Below are 22,622 nucleotides of genomic sequence, written 5' to 3' on the forward strand. Positions count from 1 at the left end.
TACCTCCTACGGAATTCATTCTCATTTTTGTATTATTCGCATTGGGAGAATGTTTCTTCCTCCTGCGGAAGTCATTCCCATGTTTGAATCATATAAATACTAACTGTTTTATACATATTAGTATCCAGGAGAATTTGTCTTTCTCGTTCGGTTGTCTGTCATATACAAGTAAATTAGATGTAAACAAGATGACCCCAGTTCAGTGTATATCTATATATTACACCTAACGACATAAATAATGTGTTTGTGCGTATTTGTTTAGGGTTGGTTATTTTTGGATGCTATTAATGTGTTGTTTTCACTTGGAGAGTAATGATCTAATAGAGATCGACAGGTATGGCATCTTTGACGTGTTTACATGAATTCAGTGATATGGCATAAAAACATGTTTGCTTTAGTACGTTGGTAGCCCGATTTTCCTCTGGCCATGACACCATATCTGGTATCAGGGCCAGATGAAGCTCTGGCTAGTTCGTTGGGAGCAATAACTAAAAAAAACCTATGTTCTTTCAGGAATGTATACGCTGTTTCTCAGCTTCAAATGTATTCGGAAAATTTCCCAAAATTCCTAATTAAATGTGAATATTATTTTACGTGATATTAATCACGCTTGTTAGCCCGGATGGAAGTACGCGAGAAGTATATTGTGGGAGGAAACCGCAGTAACCGGGGAAAACCACGTGGTTGGGCAGGTGACGCCACACCTTTCCTCGTCCTACCAGGGAATCGAGCCCCGGCCAATCCTTGAAAGATCTTGGCGTCACCCATTGAATGATGTTGATTGGTTCAATCTAAGTTCGCACATTTCTATACTTCACTCACAATCTGTGCTATCAATAATCATAAAATATGGCTGCATGTACTTTTTGTCTACTGATCAGTCCCTACAACTTGTAAATTGAAAATGAAATACAAAAGAGAGAAGGAACTTACGAAGTACATTTAAATAACTCTTAAGATCTGTTTTGAAATAGCCACTTCAGTCTACTCCAAAGATGTTTTGGGGCCCGCCATTGAAATATCTTTATTGGTTCTATGGAAGACTGATCTTTACTGTACAAGACCCCCCCCCCCCCCCCCCCTTCGGATCATCCTCGGGGTTGGCCTCTTAATTGGAGAAAAAAGATAACCTACATAATGATGAAACCAACGAATAATCTAAGAAAAATGAAAAATAGCTATAATAAATTTCAACTGTAAACTTCATATTCCCTATCAGTCTCAAAACTGAGCACGCTTAAGTAGTGATTCAAATTTGGTTGGATTTAATTTACATTGTTTAACGTCCTAACAACAGCTACGTCACTTAAGGACGGTATCCAATGTGTGCGAGATGTATGTGTGTAGTGTATGTCTGTGTTTTGGGAGCTCGAAGTGTGTTCGTGTTATAGTCTTAAAATTCGATACGGCCGCCTGTCGGCCATTTTGTTTTCTCGATCAGACTCAAAGTAGAGTGGGCACAACCAGGTATCGGCCATTTTGTTTTCTCGATAAGACTCAAAGTTGAGTTGGCACAACAAGGTGTCGGCCATTTTGTTTTCTCAATCAGACTCAAAGTTGAATGGACACTACCAGGAACCAAGGAGGACCTACATAATCCTTCTAGCACTTCTCTGGAAATAGAGATAACAATCTTAAACTGCCAAAATCATCCTGTCGGTCATTTTATTTTCCAAATCAGACCAATTTAGATGGTCCGTCAGTCTATATACAATCCTCATTATTGCCACTTCCTGAGAAGAACACAAGGATATGTTTGTGTAGGTTACGCTTGATCCCTAGCTATGCCCATTTAACTTAGAGGACCATGTAACCTTAAGATATATAAGCGTATTTGACCCCTGTGACATTGAATGTAGGCCAAGGTCATATATTGGTAGTCTTTTACCTCACCATGCTACATATTGAATATCAGGTCTCTAGGTCTCTTGGTTATCGAGAAGAAGTCGTTGTAAAATGTTAGAATATTTGACGCCTGTGATTTGAATAGAATTCACCCCAGCATGCTACACTTGGTTATTGAGAAAAAGACGTTCAAAAAGTGCTTTATTATGCTTGATTAAGCTTTGCTTTAACCACATAAAAACACAATTTAAAACTTTAACTTTCCTTGCACCTTATTTTTCATCCAAGATGATTAAAATGGATTAACTTGCTCCAGCGGGTTTATGAGCATAACGTTAAATGAATTAGTCAATGTTTGATAACGAAACTAAAATTACTAATTGGGTATCTCATAACCAATATAGACTGAATCCTGTTTTATTTTACCAGGTTATCACCCTGTACCCATTAAAAACTTTCAAAGGAAGTGTTATTTGGTTTTAATTTTGGGTAAAACGATTATTTTCAATTGATTTTAGATAGATTGTACGACTAAGGCGTGTTGTAATTTATTTTATTGCAGCAAGAACTTTAATTGGTTTTCAATAAAATGGGATCAGCGGACAGCTTGTTACGGATCATTGCTTCTGACTTTCATAACTCTTTAATTACATTTCTATTAAAATGGGTGCATCAATTGATCCAAGGTCAAGGTCGTCAGGTCAGAGATCAAGGTCGCTATGTCCAAGGCGAAAGGTCAAATTTTGAGTGATGCACATTTTGTTATGACACTATAAAGCAATGTCGTTCAGAATTGAAACAAACTGGCTCAAGGTCACTAGATCAAAGGTCAACGTGGCTGGGTCATAAGTCAAGGTATTTTTTTTTACTGATGAACATTTTGAAAAGACATTATTAAACAAATTATACACGAAATCGTCAAATGTCAAGGTCATCTGGGTCCAAAGCTTAAGGACAAAGTGGATCTCAGACTATGTCCTTGACTCTTAGTTGGGCAGGTATTTAAGTCAAACCAACCAAAACTAACAAATGAGATTGATACCAGTTCATTTCCGTTAGCTTAGCAAATATGAAGGTGGATGGAGACGAGTCACATGATTGCACATGTATGTATAATGTCCAAACGTCAAACCTCAATCTAAATGGGATTTTGATGATTTTTGCCACACACTGGGGCCCTTGCAGACCTGTCAGTGTTCTAGTCATTATTATTACAAGATAACCGGTACACAATTTATAATTATATTCAATTGATCGGACACAAATCAGATTTGTTTAAAGCTTGTAATAGGATAGGAGGAAAACTACAGGGACCAGACAACGACTCGAAAACAAAACTCTAGACGGACACTAATTATCTCGTGTTTGTAATGGACGGAGTTATTGTCCTATACACTTCATTGCGTCTGTGACATCCTTTTAGGTGTTACCTCACTAGAGCGATATTAACATTCGATATTACGTACAATAAATTGTCAGCGGGCTGAAGTTAGCAGCGGATTCGTTATTCGTTATTGGGGATATCGAATAACGAATCCGCTGCCAGCAGCGGATTGGGGATTCAGTTTTTTAGGTTTAAATTATGTTTCTTTTTATTGACATTTTGACGATTGGATTCAAATAACAAATCCGTTTCAGCCGTGGATTAGAGATTCACTTACATATAAGTATTTTTCTTATTATATGTGATTCGGGATATCGAATAACGAATCCGCTGCCAGCAGCGGATTGGGGATTCAGTTTTCTAGGTTTAAATTATGTTTCTTTTTATTGACATTTTGACGATTGGATTCAAATAACAAATCCGTTTCAGCCGTGGATTAGAGATTCACTTACATATAAGTATTTTTCTTATTATATGTGATTCGGGATATCGAATAACGAATCCGCTGCCAGCAGCGGATTGGGGATTCAGTTTTTTAGGTTTAAATTATGTTTCTTTTTATTGACATTTTGACGATTGGATTCAAATAACAAATACGTTTCAGCCGTGGATTAGAGATTCACTTACATATAAGTATTTTTCTTATTATATGTGATTCGGGATATCGAATAACGAATCCGCTGCCAGCAGCGGATTGGGGATTCAGTTTTTTAGGTTTAAATTATGTTTCTTTTTATTGACATTTTGACGATTGGATTCAAATCACAAATACGTTTCAGCCGTGGATTAGAGATTCACTTACATATAAGTATTTTTCTTATTATATGTGATTCGGGATATCGAATAACGAATCCGCTGCCAGCAGCGGATTGGGGATTCAGTTTTTTAGGTTTAAATTATGTTTCTTTTTATTGACATTTTGACGATTGGATTCAAATAACAAATCCGTTTCAGCCGTGGATTAGAGATTCACTTACATATAAGTATTTTTTAATTGTCAACATATACTGCTCGGAGGCATAAGATTAAGAATTATAAACATTTATATTTAAGCTTAATCTCACACTCGAATTGGAAAATTTCGAAAAAGGACAAAACTACAGTTAAAACTCAAAAGTTATTAATATCTTGATGTAGGCCAACAGTTTTTATATGGCAGAATTTCATTTATGTTAATGTTTTCAAATACGTATTGAAACTAATGTCCTATTTACACATGTACTCCATTTGAGGACATTACCTACGTTAATGACGCAGACTAATACATGTGATAAAAATGTACATTATGTGAAATCATTCTACCACCAGTTTTATCAGATTTTGGATTTTTATTGCGTTGTTAATTCTGTGTCGAGGTGATATATATGTTCCTGAATAGATGCGTTATCATTGTTGAAACCTTTTGCATCAATTAATAGCTTGAGTCGTAGAATAACATTGTATTAACTTCTATCAAGCAAGATTAACCGTGCTACACAAAAACATCTTATATCTAGTATTACATAGCAGTAACAAGAGGCCCAGAAGGCCTGCATCACTAGTCTGGATATTCCTGTAATTATGTGATAAAATACTCTATTTTCAGTTAAATTTCAAATATAGACAAAATTATGCCATTTATGAAAAAAAAACATAAAAAAAACAACAAAAAAGAAAAAAAAGAGATCCCAGAGTGATTTTGGCGTCAACAATTGAATGATTTTATTAGTTCTACGACAGACTGGTCTTCTCTCTATTTGGTCTTCTTTCCTTTTTCTCTTAATAATCTGATAACATGAACAAGTGGAACCTACATGTAAAGTTTGAGACACATCGAAGAAATAGCGATAACAAACTTCAATTTTCCAAATCCAAGATGGCTGCCTGTTAAATTGAATTGGCACAAGGGACAAGGAGAACCTATACATGAAGTTCAAGGAATATCCATCCAGTACTTTTCAAGAAATCTCGATAAAAACCATCAATTCTCAAAATCCAAGATGGCAACCTGTTTTTCTGATCAAAAATCTAAATTCAATTGGCACATCTAAGGACCAAGGGGAACCTAAACATGAAGTTTTAGGAATATCCCTACAGTACTTTTCAAGAAACAGCGATAACAAGAATTGTTTATGGACGGATGGATGACAGGACCACCCACACAGGGTGATTTGAATAGCCCACCATCTAATGATGGTTGCTATATTTTGATAAATTCCCCCTATTGGGCCCCTTTTCTCTTGCCCAAGGAGTGCAACATCCTTCATTTATACATCTCCTTTGCCAAATAATACTCTAGATCAAATTTCATAAAAATCCTTTCAGTTGCTCTTGACTAGTAGTGATTTAAAAGATTAGGGACTAAGAAATCTGAGAAATATCCTTTTGGTACTTTCCAATAAATAGTGAAAACAGAAACTGTTTGCTATAAATATGGTTAACATACAACTGATTAAAGATAATTTGAATAGCCCATCATTTGATGTTGGTGATGATGGTGGGCTAAAACTGTAATCCCAAACTCCTTAATCATACATCCTAATGTACTTGAATTAAGGGTAGTCGTACACCATTATATTTGATCGTGTAACTGTACCTTTAAGTTTAGAAATACAGGTATATATGCCTTGTAATTTAATCATCATAACTGCTAAACCTCTCCAGCTGCATTGATTCAGCATACCAACTATACAGTGAAAACAAGAGGCCCAGAGGGCCTGTATCGCTCATCTGGTTGATTTGATCAAACTTCAAAATAATGTTAACAGCTTAATTTGATGTCTAACAATGCTATATATGGTTATGGTGTGGGGATCTCAATGATTTCAAAAGATATAACAAAGAATCCAAGTCCCTTGGGGTGGGGAAAGATCCTAGGGCCTATTTTTACAACATGATTGTGTTTATCTCTTTATGCCCAAGAATGCTATTTATGGTTATAGGGTTGGTATCTCAATGGTTTCAAAGATATAACAAAAGAACTATGTCCCTAGAGGTGGGAAAGACCCCAGGGCCCCTTTTCAACAATGTGGTTGTGTTTATCACTTGATGGCCAACAATGCTATATATGGTTATGAGGTGGGGATCTCAATGGTTTCAAAAGAATTATAACAAAGGGACTAAGTCTGTAGGAGTGGGGAAAGACCCCAGGGCTTATTTTTATTACAGGATATTGTTTATCTCTTGATGCCAAGCAATGCTATATATGGTTATGGGTGGGGATCTCAATGGTTTTAAACATATAACAAATTTAAAAAAAAAAACAAAAAAAACGAGTCCCTAGGGGTGGGGAAAGACCCCAGAGCTTATTTTTCAATCATCATTTTGTCTATCTCTTGATGCTCAGCAATGCTATTTATGGTTATGGGGTGGGGATCTCAATGGTTTCACAGATATAAGAAAGTAACTAAGTCTTTAGGGGTGGGGAAAGACCCCAGGGCTTATTTTTCCATCATTATTTTGTTTATCTCTTGACGCCCTAGAATGCTATATATGGTTATGGGGTGGGGATCTCAATGGTCTCAGATATAACAAACAAACTTAGTCTTTAGGTGTTTGGAAATACCCCAGGGCTTATTTTTATAACAAGATATTGTTTATCTCTTGATGCCCAGCAATGCTATATATGGTTATGGGGTGGGGATCTCAACGGTTTCTAAAATACAAGAGGACGTTTTTAGCAATGCAGCCAAATTGCTCCCTTTTGTCCAACCCCTCAGGCCCCTTGGAGGGTCAGCCCAAGCATTTGTATTTTGAATCCCAGCCACCTAGGGATATTACCACTGAAATATCAATGTCATACATTGCTTAGTTCCAGAGAAAGAGAAGTTGCTTATATCAATCAAGCCATATAACACTTTTGGCCCCGTCCCTCAGGCCCCCGGGGGTAAGCCAAACTATTTGTTCAATTTTGAATCCCCATTTCATAGTGATGCTACCTGGCAAAAATAACCAATATCAACTGCTTGGTTTCATTAGTCTTTTATATCAATAGACAAATCAACCTCTTTTGGCCCCGCCCCTCTGGCCCCCATGGGGGTTAGGTCTCCACCATTTGCACAATTTTGAATACTATCCTCATAGTGATTCTATCATGGAAGTATGAGTGATATCTATTGCTCAGTTTCAGAGAAGAAGTCATTTATATCAGTACAGCTATATTGGCCCATTTATGTCCCGCCCCTCTGGCTCCCAGGGGGTAAGGTCCCAACCATTTGTACAATTTTGAATACTTTCCCCATAGTGATGCTATCATGGAAATATGAGTGATATCTATTGCTAGGTTTTATAGAAGAAGTCGTTTATAACAATATAGCCAATTGACCACATTTGGGCCCCCCTCAGGCCCCTGGAGGTCAGTCCCATCATTTGTACAATTTTGAAGCCCCATCCAATAGTGATGCTTCCAGACAAATATGAGCGATATCCATGGCTCTGTTTCAGAGAAGAAGTCGTTTATATCAATAACCCAATTGACCACATTTGGCCCCACCCCTCAGGCCCCTGGGGGGTCAGCCCCATCATTTGTACAATTTTGAATCCTCACCCATAGTGATGCTACCAGGCAAATTTAAGTGATATCCATTGCTCAGTTTCAGAGAAGTCATTTATATCAATATAGCCAAATTGAAACTTTTGGCCCCGCCCTAGAGGCCCCCAAGGGGTCAGCCCCAACATTTGTGCAATTTTGAGTCCCCTACCCATAGGGATGCTTCTGACCAAATTCAAATTCTGATCAGCGGTTATGAAGAAGAAGTCAATTGTTTGATGGACGGAGGGACGACGGACGGCACGGTACGGTACGGCACGGTAAGGCATAAGCTCACCCGATTCCATGGTTTCTTGATTAATGCTGAACTGCTTTGCTTCAAAAAGTCAAAACAAAATATCCATCAGCCTATAAGAGAAACACATTTTGACTAATGTGACCTTGACCTTGTGACTTGTTTCGTCAAATGCAGGCTGTATATAAACTTTAACCTAGACCTCTGTGTCGAATTCCCCAAAAAGAAACTCATTCAAAAATAATATGGTTTAACATCAGTATGGCTGAATCAAAATTAATTTTAAAACATTTTGATTAGAGCGGAGTATCGCAAGGGGGATAGCAATATGATTTGTATTGCGATACAGGGGTCACGATACGATATGTATCGCAATATATGAGAAGCTGGTGACCTATCAGATGTCTGATATTCCATTGTACAGTAGTCATGTTTTGTTTGTGGTATTTCCGGAATATGAGAGTACCTCAAAGCGTTCTTGAATTTGAATAATTTGGATTTGAAAGAACTCTAACAGGCAGCTTTATAAGCCACTAGAACAGCCTTGTCAGCCACATCTTTTACTACAAAACGTAACCTAACCTTGGTCAAGGGAGATAACTACACATTTTCAAGTATCAAAGATAGACGATGCATCGATGCACCACACTGCGATCCAATGCATCAGTGAATCGTTACACCACTCATTTTAATAAATGATAGCAACTGAGCGATTGCTAACATGCTAACTGACAATACCTTACCATGCGATGGTATAAAATCCAAACAATCTAATTAAATGACAAATATTTATTTGCATACACAGATTCATTCTAATGTAATTAACATGTGTTCACCAACCATACATAAAAGTTCTGTCAATGATGAAGACATTTTTTCATGTCGTGCACTATTTACTGTGCTAGCACTTTATGTTTGTGCACGGTTCCTCCGTTATAGTGTGTCGAGATTTCTCTGTCTGTGCAAACATTTCACTTATTTCATGTTCAATTTGTTTTTAATTTGCAAATTTTGATATACATACGCACACCAAATGATGCTTTTCATTCTGTTATTATGACCACAAAGGGAAAACATATGTGATCCACTGAGAAATAAATACTCTCATGTCATATAGATAATTGTTAACATTTTAGAAGAAAGAAGAAGTGTTTGACAATGTCTGCTGACAAGTCTGTTTATCCTTTTAATTAATTCACATGGAACCATCCTTGGAAGTAGTGAATTAAGAGTTTGTCCACAGGTCGGCCATCATGGGTAAATAACAGACACATGTTATAATAGTGAAATGTCTATGAAATGTGTACATATGATAATCACAGTTAGTCCATTCTTCCCTTTAGTTCTGTTGTTGTGACCTTGTCCTTCTCTCTGAAAAACATACAAACACATCATCTTTAAATATGCTCATAAAACAACAAATAAAATATAGTTTTTTTTAACATATTATGTAGATAGGGCAACTGAAATTTAAGACTGATATAACATTACTGATTTTGTGACCAAGAAATGTTATTTCTTTGCCAAATAAAATCTAAATTGCTCCATGACAAATTATCAGACATAAGAAGTGGAATCGTTTTCAGATTGTTCTTAACCAGAACATGGATAGTTTTAAATTTGTGGTTTTTTTTTTTAAATCATACTTCAAGTCATCATAGTATGTTATTGTTACTGTGAAGTTAATGGACAATATCATAAACCTCAGATAATAGAAACATTCCACAGTACATCCAGAGAAAACAATAACCTTTTTCTAATACAAGGGATATATCACTGGTAAGAAAGAAGATACTTACATGATGTGGACCATGCAGCCCCAGCCTGACACTGCATCTCGATCTACAGCACTCTGTAAAGCTTGTGATATTGTGTCCAGCAGTTGCTCAGGTCCCTGTCATTTACAAATAAGTATACACATTGAATTACCTAATCAAAAACCTTTACCAGACAGCGCTATATTTTGGTTACAATAATTATCTTCTTTCTTCAAAGGTTTATTGAACAAGAGATCCCAGAAGGATATTGGTGTCTATCATCAAATGACCTTTTTTGGATCTCTGTTAAACTGATCTTTTCTCTACTTTTTCTCTTCTTCCCTTTTAATCACTTGAAAACAAGGGTGACCTACATATGAAATCTGAGAAAGATCAATCAAGACCTCAATGAGAAATACAAGCAACAGCTTCGAATAATACAAGAGGAACCTACATATGTAATTCAACAAAGGTCCATGAATAATTTATGAGAAAAAGCGATAACAATCTTCAACTGTCAAAATTCAAAAGGGCCACTTTTCAGTCATCTTTTTTCATCTGATGATGGTGGGTTAAAATGAGTTACATAGCAAACGAATATGCATGCTTTAAATGTACATGGCAGTTTCAAGAAGATTAATGCAAAACTTTAGAAGTATAAACGTTATTCTCTTAACTATGAAAAGGGACATAACTCTCTGAAAATTTTGAAATGAATATCATATTTAACAGCACAGGTTTTTTCTATTTCAGTAGATTACTGAGAGTAGGCTTTTGACTCCCACAATCAGTTTTAAATCTGGACATGTTTTGACACTTTTTACTTCTGTGAAAAGCAGATTTGTCTTCTCAAATTGCTAAACGTCAAGGGTCATGCTGACTTTCTTTCAATACTACACATGCAACAAGTAAACCAAATTCAAAACATTACTGACAGAGAACATTGAAAAACACATTTTAACTTAACATAATGAATCGTCTATGTATATAATGTAATATGTACTAGCTTGTGTGATCATTGACCTCACTGACATCACTCAGATGACAAAACTCTCAACAAAGACCACCCCCGTTATAAGACTGTATTTTTGTACATGTTATGAGATAGCTGAGAAATGAATAGATGCGATTCTTTTAATCCCATGATCATCTTCTGATGTTTAAGACAAAATATTGATGTTGTAGCATGAAGTGGAGCACAGATAATCGGAAACATAAAGTATATATTGTTTTGATGTTTAATGAGCTGATATTAAATAGGCATAACCTATTTGTCAAGAACAATTCTTACATTATTGTCAGAATTAAGTGTGTTGTAGCCATGTCATGTTTATGCAATTATAGTCAGTGAAGTGTTAAATAACTTAATCAGGCACTTCATCTATATTGCAAAATTGTAAAAATTCTGGAAATTAGCCTTTTTAACTTTCAGGCGATGATATATTATCAATCTTCCTGAGGGTCTGTAACCAATCTTAAATATTGGTTCAATTCCAGGAGCTTTTTATCAGGTTCACACATGCGACCAAATAACTAAGCCAAATCTGGTTTCCATAGAGATTCACACCCAATAACTCACCATAACTGGTTTCAAGAGTGATTCACACCCAGTAACTCACCATGTCTGGTTTCCATAGTGATTCACACATGCCGTACATCTGTTCGGAGCAGGTTCCGCTTACAACAAATTCCTCTGTCACCATAGGACAGCCAATCAGATCCATTGAGGCAATATATGGTTCACCTGTCTTTGAGTCAAGACCAGCTATTACAGGTTCAACAAAATAAGGGCCAAACCTGGAGTAGGAAACAAAAATTATACGACTCTGGAACCTGATGATTTCATTTAATTGTTTTCCTGGCAAATTTTACTTAAGGATACTACAAAATGCATAATATAACAAATCTTCTTACGGTAAACCTCCAGTTAGTTCGAACAAAATTAAATACATATTAACGAACCAGTTCGAATTATTCAAAATTATGCTTCAGAAAATAAGTGTGAGTTCGAACTATTCGAGTCAATATCGGCGAAAATCTCGGCAGAGTGAAATAATTAGACACAAACACATCCATCGTAAATCTGATACGTAACAACGGCGGTCTGAACAATGGCACATTTATAAGTTAGTAAAATGATAGTATTTTATTTAATTCAATGTTAATTGATCGTAAACGTTCTTCATTTCACGATAATTATGATGGTTATTGCGCGAAGCCGCTCGGTTAATGCGTAGCTACAGTAGGCCCAAAACAGTACCGTACACGTTTCATTGTGACACAAAAGTTAAACATTTGTACAGTATAATCTTTGCATGGTTATATTTTTTATCTGAATCAAAAACTATCGCTATATTATTGTGATAAATGGTCTCTTTAATACATCTAAAGCAGTCTACATAACCTGTTGCGTTTATGAAAGCACTACTGTAAAAATAGGCGATATATGTTGGTAAAATTAGGTCAGAACATCAACATGTCTGCTTTTAAATATGCCCAGTCGTATCATCTACCAAACATAGTTGATACCTGCAAAATTATCCATCACTAATTGGGACACCTGTAGATTGTTTTGACTTGATATGAATGCTCTTCACGTCACTCAGCACGATCAGGCAGCCGATCCTTTCAACTTTACCGCAAGCGACACCTCGCGTGGCCTGCTTACCTAGCGTGAGGTCGCAGGTTTTCAGGTAATACTTTGATTGGCAATACTTAAGATATGTCCAGTCACAATTAGATAATCATAATGCTAAGTTAACACTAGTTATATGTGAAAATACACGGACGATTTCTTAGTTTGCCATACAGCACGAATACAAATATCGCATGTTATTTATACATTGTCGGGGCCAAAATTTGCAATCAGCTGTCTCGTGCGTGGTGTATTTTGGAATATAAAAAAAACCTGAATTAACGCTAAAATATGTGGCATATATTAAATCACAGACGCATTCTAATGATCACGCATACAATCTAATAACCTAGCGCTAAACGTGCTTGCTGATCAAATTTAAATGTTGGCATTGGTCTGGTCATCGGGGCCGAGTCGTGGCGAGCTTTCAATGGAGTTTACGGGGAAAAAAAACTTACTTTACGTTCTTCATTTGACACGTTCGAACTATCCAAAATGGTGTCAGTTATAAACAGCCAGAGGTCGAACTATTACTAGCTAAAAAAATATTGTTTTTCTAGAAAAAAATGTGTGTTCGAACTATCCGCCTGTTCGAATTAATCGGAGGTTTACCGTACTTTGAATAAATCCGAAATAAAAATAACAAATATTCAAATTCAAATTTTACACCTTCTTCCTATTCTCGCTCAACAGTCACTAGCAAGCAGATTGTTTGACTAAGCAATATTGCTGACCATACAATTCAAGAACAAATTTTTCAAAGAGTTCATAATACTATATTATGATCAGCACGCTTACACTATGTGCATAGTTTCAATTTATTCATAACAATTCAGGCAATTCAAAATCATTGGAGTACTTACCTCCTTTCATATAACAAATTGGATACCATGCTCATGAATGTTTTTGGTTTTATTCTTCTGTTTTCTCTGAGTTCATACAGGTTCACACGGAACTGTAATTTTTGAGCACTGCAAACAAAATTCTTTGAGATGATACATGTATGACACAAAAATCAAAATGAAAAATAAAAAAAAAAAACGAAAGAAAGTCAAATTACTTTTTTTCAGAAATGGGGAACTTAACAATATGAAACCTTGTAAGGCCATGTTAAATAAATGTATGAATACGGTAGTATCTATCAATCATTATAGATTGTAAAATAAATAAAGATATAGTAATCAGGATTACATGTATATATCTTGATTACTACTGGGTTTTTTTATCACTTTTACAAAAATACTGAAATAAGAATATACAACAAGAAAATATTATTATTGTCCAATATTTTTTTGTCAGAATGTATAATACACAGAAATATAACAAGAACTATATAAATAGATACATACACTGTTTGTACATCTGTTGCTAGACCTGGTAATCCAATGAATAGTCTTGGTCCCATCTCAAACATTTTCTGGAAGTTTGTACTAACAGTCTGAGCTTGTATACCAAACCTTCTGTCAGCAGCTATTGCCACACAGTTCTTTCCCTTCATGGCAATGATAGCCGCACCATTGTACTCAAGGATACTCTAGAATAGAATCAAAGGTGAGTCAACACAATGTTTTTACTGATAATTATTTGGATGTTGTTGATCATGAATGCCCCTGACACAAATTAAACCCGAATCTCCAGCGTGATAAGCCACAACTCTACCTTCTGAGCCAAAGAAGCATGCTCAATCAGCTGAATGAGAGAAACTGTATTTTAATACTATGTAAAATCCACACCGACTCATTATTACAATTTGCATCTTTATGTGTAATAGGAAGATTTAAGGAGTAATTAGCCCGAGTTTCCTCTGGCCCTGACACCATGTCTGGTGTAGACCATGTCTGGTGTAGGGCCAGAGCGCACTACTATATATGAAAACGTGGAATTATCGGACACCATTTGGTGACGCTAAGAATCTGGTGTAATATATATATATACACAATAAAATCGGGAGTGACATAACACCTACCTTACATATATGGAAAAATGAGATGTTTATTTACCCCAGAACATCCATTTAGTCTCACCTCAGTGTTTTTTCCGTCTGTATAGACCCTCGCTTTACGCTAGTCAAAATTTCATACTTGACTCGACGCCATATTGCTAACTATTTAGGTCGGGTGCAGCCTAATTACCCTAATCAGTGCGCGATGGAACAAAAAGAAAAAAAATACAACATTTATTTTTATATATTTTATCGCTTATAATTTATAAATCATGAACTTTTGAATTGCATATAACAGGTTTTGGGAAATAATAAGCTTAATTTTCTTAATTTAAACTATGTAAGAAGAAAAACGCAATAATTGATATGTGATCTTTTAGGTCCATTGCATTCCGATTCGGGTGGTTAGTCGTACTATCACTTACAATATGGAGGGTAAACAGTATGAAATTTTGACTAGCGTAAAGCGAGGGTCTATACGGACGGAATAAAACGTCTAGGTGGGACTAAATGGGTGTTCTGGGGTAAAAAAAAAATCTCATTTATCCATATACCGTATATGACCTAATAAGGGTGCAGGGCCTGGGTAGTTGACAGTGGGGGTGCCCTTATTTAGATTAGTTATTCTGAAGTTTTATTAAACAGACTATACCTTATAGCAGAATACCCAAGGCTGTGGAAACGGTAAAATATTCAGTCATAAAAATATTCCAGATGAAGATATCTATTCATTATCATATATTAAGCTTAAACATCACTTGAATATTCCTGTAAACTTGTAAACCATGCCAACTGATCTTAAGGCCAGAGAACGTGTGTTCCACTATTTTTGTTCAAATGGAACTCTTTTGTGTTCTATTTATAGGCACGGGTGATTTCCCAGATCATATCAGACATTGTTTTCTTTGAACTAATAATTGATTTACAATGTCTTTTAGTTATTTATCAACAAGAATGAAGTCTTTTACTTTATCTTCAAATAAAGATGGCAAGTTATTATTTGTATGTGTGTTAATTAGTTTCAGGTGCTCTTTGCACTGACATGTCATCTGTAGGAATAGACAAAATGTTTTATTTCCTTGAAAAAAGGTAGGGGCGCCCTTATTAGGGCATGTGCCCTTATTAGATCAAATACGGTATGTAAGGTAGGTGTTATGTCACTCCCGATTCTATTGTATTTACACCAGATTCTTAGCGACACCAAACGGTGTTGGATAATTCCAAGATTTCATATAGTAGTGCGCGCTCTGGCCCTACACTAGAACGAATATTTATACCCTGTCTACACTGCTCTCCATCTGTCAGAAATTGTCCGTCCGTCCGACATCCAGAGCTACGTTATCGCAGCTAGCCCTACACCAGACATGGTGTCAGGACCAGAGGAAACTCGGGCTAAGGAGTAATGAAAAATACCCTGCCCACGCTTAGGCTCAAACTAGCGTCCTTTCGCTCACAGGACAAACTTCCTACTACTATGCTAAGGTAGCACACTACAGTAGGACAGCCTGGCCATGGGCAATTTTTTTGTTAAGCAAATAACTCCTGTATTATGATATGCATAAAAAATGAAAAAATAAATGTACACTATAATTGGTATATTCAGTATGAAGAAGTACATACAGGCTTCACATTTGTTAAAACAAAAATTAATAAATTGGTTCCGGATTTTAAATTTCCGGATTTTCCGTAAGTGTGTTTACACAGGAAATTTAGTTTTGCCTACAGCGAATAATGGATGCCCACAGTAAAGGTGAGATATCGGAAAAACTTAATTCACAACATATGTCAAAACAAGATTAATTCTGTCTTTGGGATAGAGATATTTAATTTTAAATAGGTTACAGAAAAAAAAATGTGTAGAGAATTGTGTCATTTTGGGTCAAATATCATAATATTTTGCAATTTTTGAGCATTTTTTAAGCTGTTACCATGGTATTCACAGCTCTAAAAATCACAGAAAATATCAGTTAACTTATCCTTCAGAGCTGTATTAAAATTGCAAATGTTGTACAGATTACAAATATATATACTTTATTAGAGTTTATATGTAGGGTTAACTGGCAATGTTTACATATCTAAGACATGTCATATTTTTCAAAATTGGGCATTTTTACTGTACACTGCTACCTAAAGGAAAATTGAAGCTAACCTAAGCTAATAAGGTGACATTATACCCTCCACTTTTACCAGGTTGGGGAAATTTGCAATTATTTCCTAAAATACTGGTACATGTAGCTCCTGATCGAGACCATAAGGCTAGCCCGAGTTTCCTCTGGTCCTGACACCATGTCGGTTTAAGATCATTATCATATCTGTTCAATCATGCAGCGAGATACGAAACCTATTCGCCGAACTAAGTCGAGACCAATTACAAAAAGTAAAATATCATGTAGCAAGTGGGCCCATTTCACAGCAACAAAATGACGATCATGGTTACATTTGTTTGAACATAAATCATTTTTCATAAACTAACCATGGTGTAAAACTTTTGAAATTTCTGAATTCGTCACTATGGAATATATCTGAATCCAATAGTCCAGGTAAATCTTTCGAGAACTCCTCCTTTTCTCTTGCCGGCAACATGCAAGTCACTATGGCGGTGAAGAATACCGACGAAGGGAGACAACTCTGTTTACTAACCTGATACATCTGTCGTTATTACATTCCTACAACTGTTGCTAAAACCAAAAGTGAGAATCTTTCGCGTTATATACGATCCCTATTCTCTATATTTTTAACTGGGGGAGTTTTGGAAACTAACGTAGAAGTACACTCACACACATATACGGCTCTGGTTAACGCTACAGTACAGTACAGTATAGTATAGGATATGAAAGCAAACACATCATACTCTTAATATTCAACAGAAAGAAAATAACGTTACAAAGCTAGGTCTGTGGCAAATCTAAGATAAAACTTCGCCAATACAAAAATCACTTCTGGAAGTACAATATGATCCTATAACTTTATTTGACAGTTTTCAAACTAGCGGTCTAATTATCATATGATGCAATTTGGTGAAACAAATAAATTTATAAACAGTGTGTGAATTACCCATCATGCAGTACGGTGGCCGAGTGGTTAAGGCGTTGGACTTAAGTTCCAATGGAGGTCTCTCCGCGTGGGTTCGAACCCCACCCGTACTAGTATTTTTCTGAACAACGTTGAGGAATTTGGAACAATCTTCAGACCAAAAGTAGAAAAAGATGGTAGCAGGACATATAGATGAAGATCATTGAAATTCAACCACAGACACTACATTATTTTTCTAAATTTTCACAAAGAAATTAAATTTGTCGTCGTACAAGATAATGGTTTTCATTAACATTGAAGATTATATATACCATTCTCTGATTAACTGAATCTATTTCCTTTCAATAGGCCTAAATGATTCATTTAAAGCTATTTATCATTGTTTGCCAATCACGGGTAGATATATCTAGCTAGGATTTAATAGTTGTGGTCTTAAGAACTTTTGATGCTGTGCGTCTATGTAAAAAACAAATAGTAACACTTTAAAAGATCAATCAAACCAGAGACTGTGTATATCACATGTAGTTTCTGATAAAACCTTGTAAATTATTATACCCTGATATGAACAAGTTTTAAAGGGTTCGATAAAAGGAGAGTGGACATTTTACATTGTCGTGTTCGTAACAATGTTAGCAATCTTAATAACTGACAGCCCGTCCTGTCGAAGTGGACATAGTACAGAGGAAGGAAAACATTTTATATTTCATTGCCCATTATATTATGTATAAAGAAATACAATGCTTAAACATCTATTAATCTATTATGGTTTAGAAACATTACTTACGAAAGCCTTATGTATGTACAATTCAATATACATGAATAATATTCATGTCATCTGCCTGCCCCTTATCTTTTACAGTTTATTCTCTTTTCAACAAGTATGCTTCTTTCTCTCTCTCTTTCCCTATCATTTCCTTTCCTTTTCTGCTCTGAAAATTAAGACACTATAATAGAATTATTATATACTGATTAATTATAATCTGGCCGTTGCTAAGTTTTGCATATGCATAATTGTGTTGCGCTGAGGATATTGATAAGTTGTGATGACTTGTGTCAAATCCTTTTGTGTACTATTTATGCAATCAAATAAATTTAGGCAAAGTCAAATTCATAGGAAATCTTACAGTTAAAGGCCGCCAAAGTTTGGAAATATTTCTATCAATTTGACCCTTTTTGATCCCGCCAATCAGACCCTGGTTGCCAGTAAGGCCAACATGTACATACCACCAAACTGTCATCTCAACTTGAAGAGTATTTGATTCTACCTTATTTGTGTCTCGAGAAAAAGATACTAGTCAATTTGGCCATTTTGGTCCCGCCTATCAATCCCAGAGATCAGTATAGGGCCAACCTGTACATACCATCCAACCGTCATCCCATGGTGATAATGTTAACCAAGTTAGAATGAATTCCACAGGGTCAAATGTGAGACCCCAAGGTATGGAACGCCAGAGCTGTCTTAGGTGATCAAATATGATTAAATTCGGTGGTTATGTCTTTATATGATGTAGTTATACCATTATATGCGGTGCTTTTTACTTTATATTCGGTGGTTATGTCTTTATATGAGGTAGACACATCCTTATATTCGGTAGATATGTCCTTATATTCGGTAGATATGTCCTTATATGCAGTGCGTTTCCCTTTATATTCGGTAGTTAAAATGAAACTTTATATTCGGTGCAAACTTTCTTATATGCTGTGCAAACTTCCTTATATGCGGTGCAAACTTCCTTATATGCTGTGCAAACTTCTTTATACTATGTGCAAACGTCTGTATGATGATGACCAAACCCGGAACTGTTTGAGTGGATGAATCGTCAAAGCAATCCAGATTCAAGAAACTCCAAACAAAATCTTGCTTGAAGATTTGAAACATGGTATATAATCATGAAATACTAGAGTTTCCTAAACTGTATAACTATTTTGAAGAAAAGTTATTTTTCATTGTTGTTTAAAGGGGTATGGCGCATATTGGCATGTTTCGACCTAACGGTTACCGTTTAAAAAAAAAAAATAAAAATGAATGTTAAAAACTGAGTTTATGAATACAAACCATAAATCTATAACAAATAAAGATTATTATTTGTGAAAAATTTGTTTGTTCGTTGCAATGGATATTTCATAAAATGACCGTAAAGTTGCATCATCGAGTTATTTGCAACTTTCGAGGGAAGTTTTCCCGCATTCATATCATTTTATTTTACATAGAGCGCATCGGAAGACCAACTTTTACAATGTCTAATTTTATTCTATATACCAAAAGACAACTAAAATCCTATTTTTAAAAAGTGGTCCTCCGATGCGCTGGTATAGAAAAATTGAAAAACATAGATGATAAAACATTTCGATTTTAGCATTAACTAGACTGACTCTAAATGATAACATAAACTTCACATGTTAGTCCGCATAGTTTATATGGTAGAACGATCGATTATCAACCCGAAGGTTTGGAGTTCGAATCACTAAGATGCATCTCATTAATATTTTGTTATGTTTCTAAAAATGATAACTTTCAATTAATATTTTGTAATGTTTCTAAAAGTGATAACTTTCAATTTTTCTTGGTCATATTTGAAAGATATTTTCAACATTAAACACATATTTGATATGAAGTATTTAGTATAAAGATAGAAATGTTGAGATAGCAAATGTTCACTTGAAGCATATTTTGCAGATGCGTTGTGTCATTATTTTAAATTAACATCCTCCTTCTCCCCTCCCCCCAAAAAAATATAGAAAAAAAAATCTGAAAATGTGGTACATGTTCTTAGACTGTTATTCTCGTGTCCCTGTGTTTCCTTCTTGATTAACGGCGAGTCAGGTGATTATAGCTGCGCTCTTCTAAGGCTTTGCCTTAATTCATATTATTTCATGATTATATACCATGTTTCAAATGGTTCGTTTCAAATCTTCAAGCAAGATTTTGTTTGGAGTTTCTGGAGTCTGGGTTGCTTTGACGCTCTCTGTACGGTGTCGTTGTAGGATTCATCCACTCAAAAAGTTCCGGGTTTGGTCATCATCATACAGACGTTTGCACATAGTATAAAGAAGTTTGCACAGCATATAAGGAAGTTTGTACCGCATATAAGGAAGTTTGTACCGCATATAAGGAAGTTTGCACAGCATATAAGGAAGTTTGCACCGAATATAAAGTTTCATTTTAACTACCGAATATAAAGGGAAACGCACCGCATATAAGGACATATCTACCGAATATAAGGACATATCTACCGAATGTAAGGACATAACTACCGAATATAAGGAAATGTCTACCGAATATAAAGACATATCTACCTAATATAAAGACATATCTACCGAACATAAGGTTATGTCTACCGAATATAAAGACGTATCTACCGAATATAAGGATGTGTCTACCTCATATAAAGACATAACCACCAAATATAAAGTAAAAAGCACCGCATATAATGGTATAACTACATCATATAAAGACATAACCACCGAATATAATCATATTTAATCACCTAAGACAGCTCTGGCGTTCCATACCAAGGTCATGACATTCACAATTTTGGTAAAGCACCTTGATTCCCTTCCATCTATGACGAGTATTTGATGCCTCTTTTGCCCCATCCAACGAAGTTGAGCATTTGCCTATAAGAGGGCAAAATAAAATTAAAACGTTTATCAGATATCACTGAGAGAGAAGGAGAGTTTGGTTTGGTTTATTTTGTTTAACCTCCTATTAACAGCTAAGGTCATTCAAGGACGGCTACCTCACTGAAGCATACTGCCGAAGACATCCAGCAGGACACCCCACCCGGTCACATTATACTGACAACGGGCGAACCAGTCGTCCCACTGCGTGTATGCCGAGCGCTAAGCAGGAGCAGCAGCTACCATTTTTAAAGACTCTGGTATGTCTCGGCCATTGGACAGAACCCAAAGCCTTCCTCACAGGGGGGAACGCTCAACTAAAGGCCAAAAGTGAGGCAGTGTCAAGGGAGACATTAGGAAGAAGAAAGTTGTTCAGAAAGAAGAGAAAAGATAATATCCCAAATTTAATCGCCTCTTACGATCATGCAATGGGGGCAACAGGTACAATTCTTACGCCCTACCTGCAGAGAGAGGGAGAGACAATGTGTCAACCTTATATCAATCAGATGTTGTGATGTTCTCTTTCCCGATTTAAATGCCATACATACTGGGGATGATTCTCAGATTCCTGTGCTGGGAATAAGGTTCATCCAATAAATATAGCTTCAGCTCCACCAAAACGTTTACATTCGAAACGAACTTAAAATGTAATTATTAACAAGATATATCTTTAGAAAAAGATAAACGGCATAGTTTTAATGCTGGTGGTTATGATATAAAACTGCTGGTGAAATAAATAAACGAACTAATGTGTTTCAGCACAGATAACAAAATTATATCAGTTTGAATCATTTTTGGTGATACTAAGACTACATTTGAATCAGGAATATAATGTTATTAATGTGTCATTTGAAAAGATACATCCACTTATTCAGCTTGCATTCTATCTGAACATTGTTTCGTTTTTAACTGTACGTACATTGTATATCTGAATCGACCAATCACATACTGCATCTTGACCAGTAACGCCACCTGTCGCGTCATATTCGGGGCCAAAAGAATATTATACGGCTATGCCAAAAAAATGTCAACAGTTATAGCAGAGACGTATATAACTGATATACAAGTCTCTGGTTATAGTGATGTACCGATACAGTTAACTTATGTATGTACCATTCGCCGTCATTTGTCAACCTCATCGATGTACCGTATAGTGAAACAAAGGGAAGTAACTCTGGGGTCCATTTCTGACAGCGCATGTCGCTTAAAAATACAGAAAAAAACACCATCCTGATAATGATTCCTTATTTACGACCGAAAGTAATATACAAAAGATGTAATTAAAATCCTCAACTTTTTTAGGGAATCCGAGAGTAATCTAGTTAACATCCGATTATACTTACTCTCCGTTGGAGATTCCAAAATCATCAACTGATTGTGTACTATCACAGCATTTATTTCTAGCCGATGCCATTATCAGATATGGTGCATTCTTTAACAACAGGGAACAACATATTTTCGTAGTCACATCAAAAAGGTGTTTTAGAATTCCAAACAAGAGGCCGATGGTGCCTGTATCACTTATATGTATACCTGGTTGGATTACCAACTATCAAAATAATGTTTATGTTCAATTCGTTAATACGTAGCTTTATTTGTCAATCTCGAACAAAGCTATATATGGTTATCATGTGGGGATCCC

General features: G+C 35.8%; 1 protein-coding gene and 1 non-coding gene across 2 annotated transcripts; one reads left to right on the forward strand and one right to left on the reverse strand.

Moving 5' to 3' along the window:
- Nucleotides 1-8,766: 8,766 nt before the first annotated feature.
- LOC117321285 (proteasome subunit beta type-3-like) lies at nucleotides 8,767-16,953 on the reverse strand. The gene is made up of 6 exons (XM_033875761.1): nucleotides 16,800-16,953; nucleotides 13,734-13,918; nucleotides 13,248-13,355; nucleotides 11,369-11,546; nucleotides 9,792-9,886; nucleotides 8,767-9,363 (listed from the first exon to the last, which is right to left on the reverse strand). The coding sequence occupies exons 1-6, from the start codon at nucleotides 16,800-16,802 to the stop codon at nucleotides 9,315-9,317; spliced, it is 618 nt and encodes a 205-aa protein (XP_033731652.1). The 5' UTR covers nucleotides 16,803-16,953; the 3' UTR covers nucleotides 8,767-9,314.
- A 436-nt stretch (nucleotides 16,954-17,389) lies between these two features.
- Trnal-uaa lies at nucleotides 17,390-17,472 on the forward strand. The gene has a single exon. It is a non-coding gene; the product is annotated as a tRNA-Leu (tRNA).
- The last annotated feature ends 5,150 nt before the right edge of the window (nucleotides 17,473-22,622 follow it).

Source organism: Pecten maximus, unplaced genomic scaffold (genome assembly GCF_902652985.1).
Source record: "Pecten maximus unplaced genomic scaffold, xPecMax1.1, whole genome shotgun sequence".
NCBI lineage: Eukaryota > Metazoa > Mollusca > Bivalvia > Pectinida > Pectinidae > Pecten > Pecten maximus.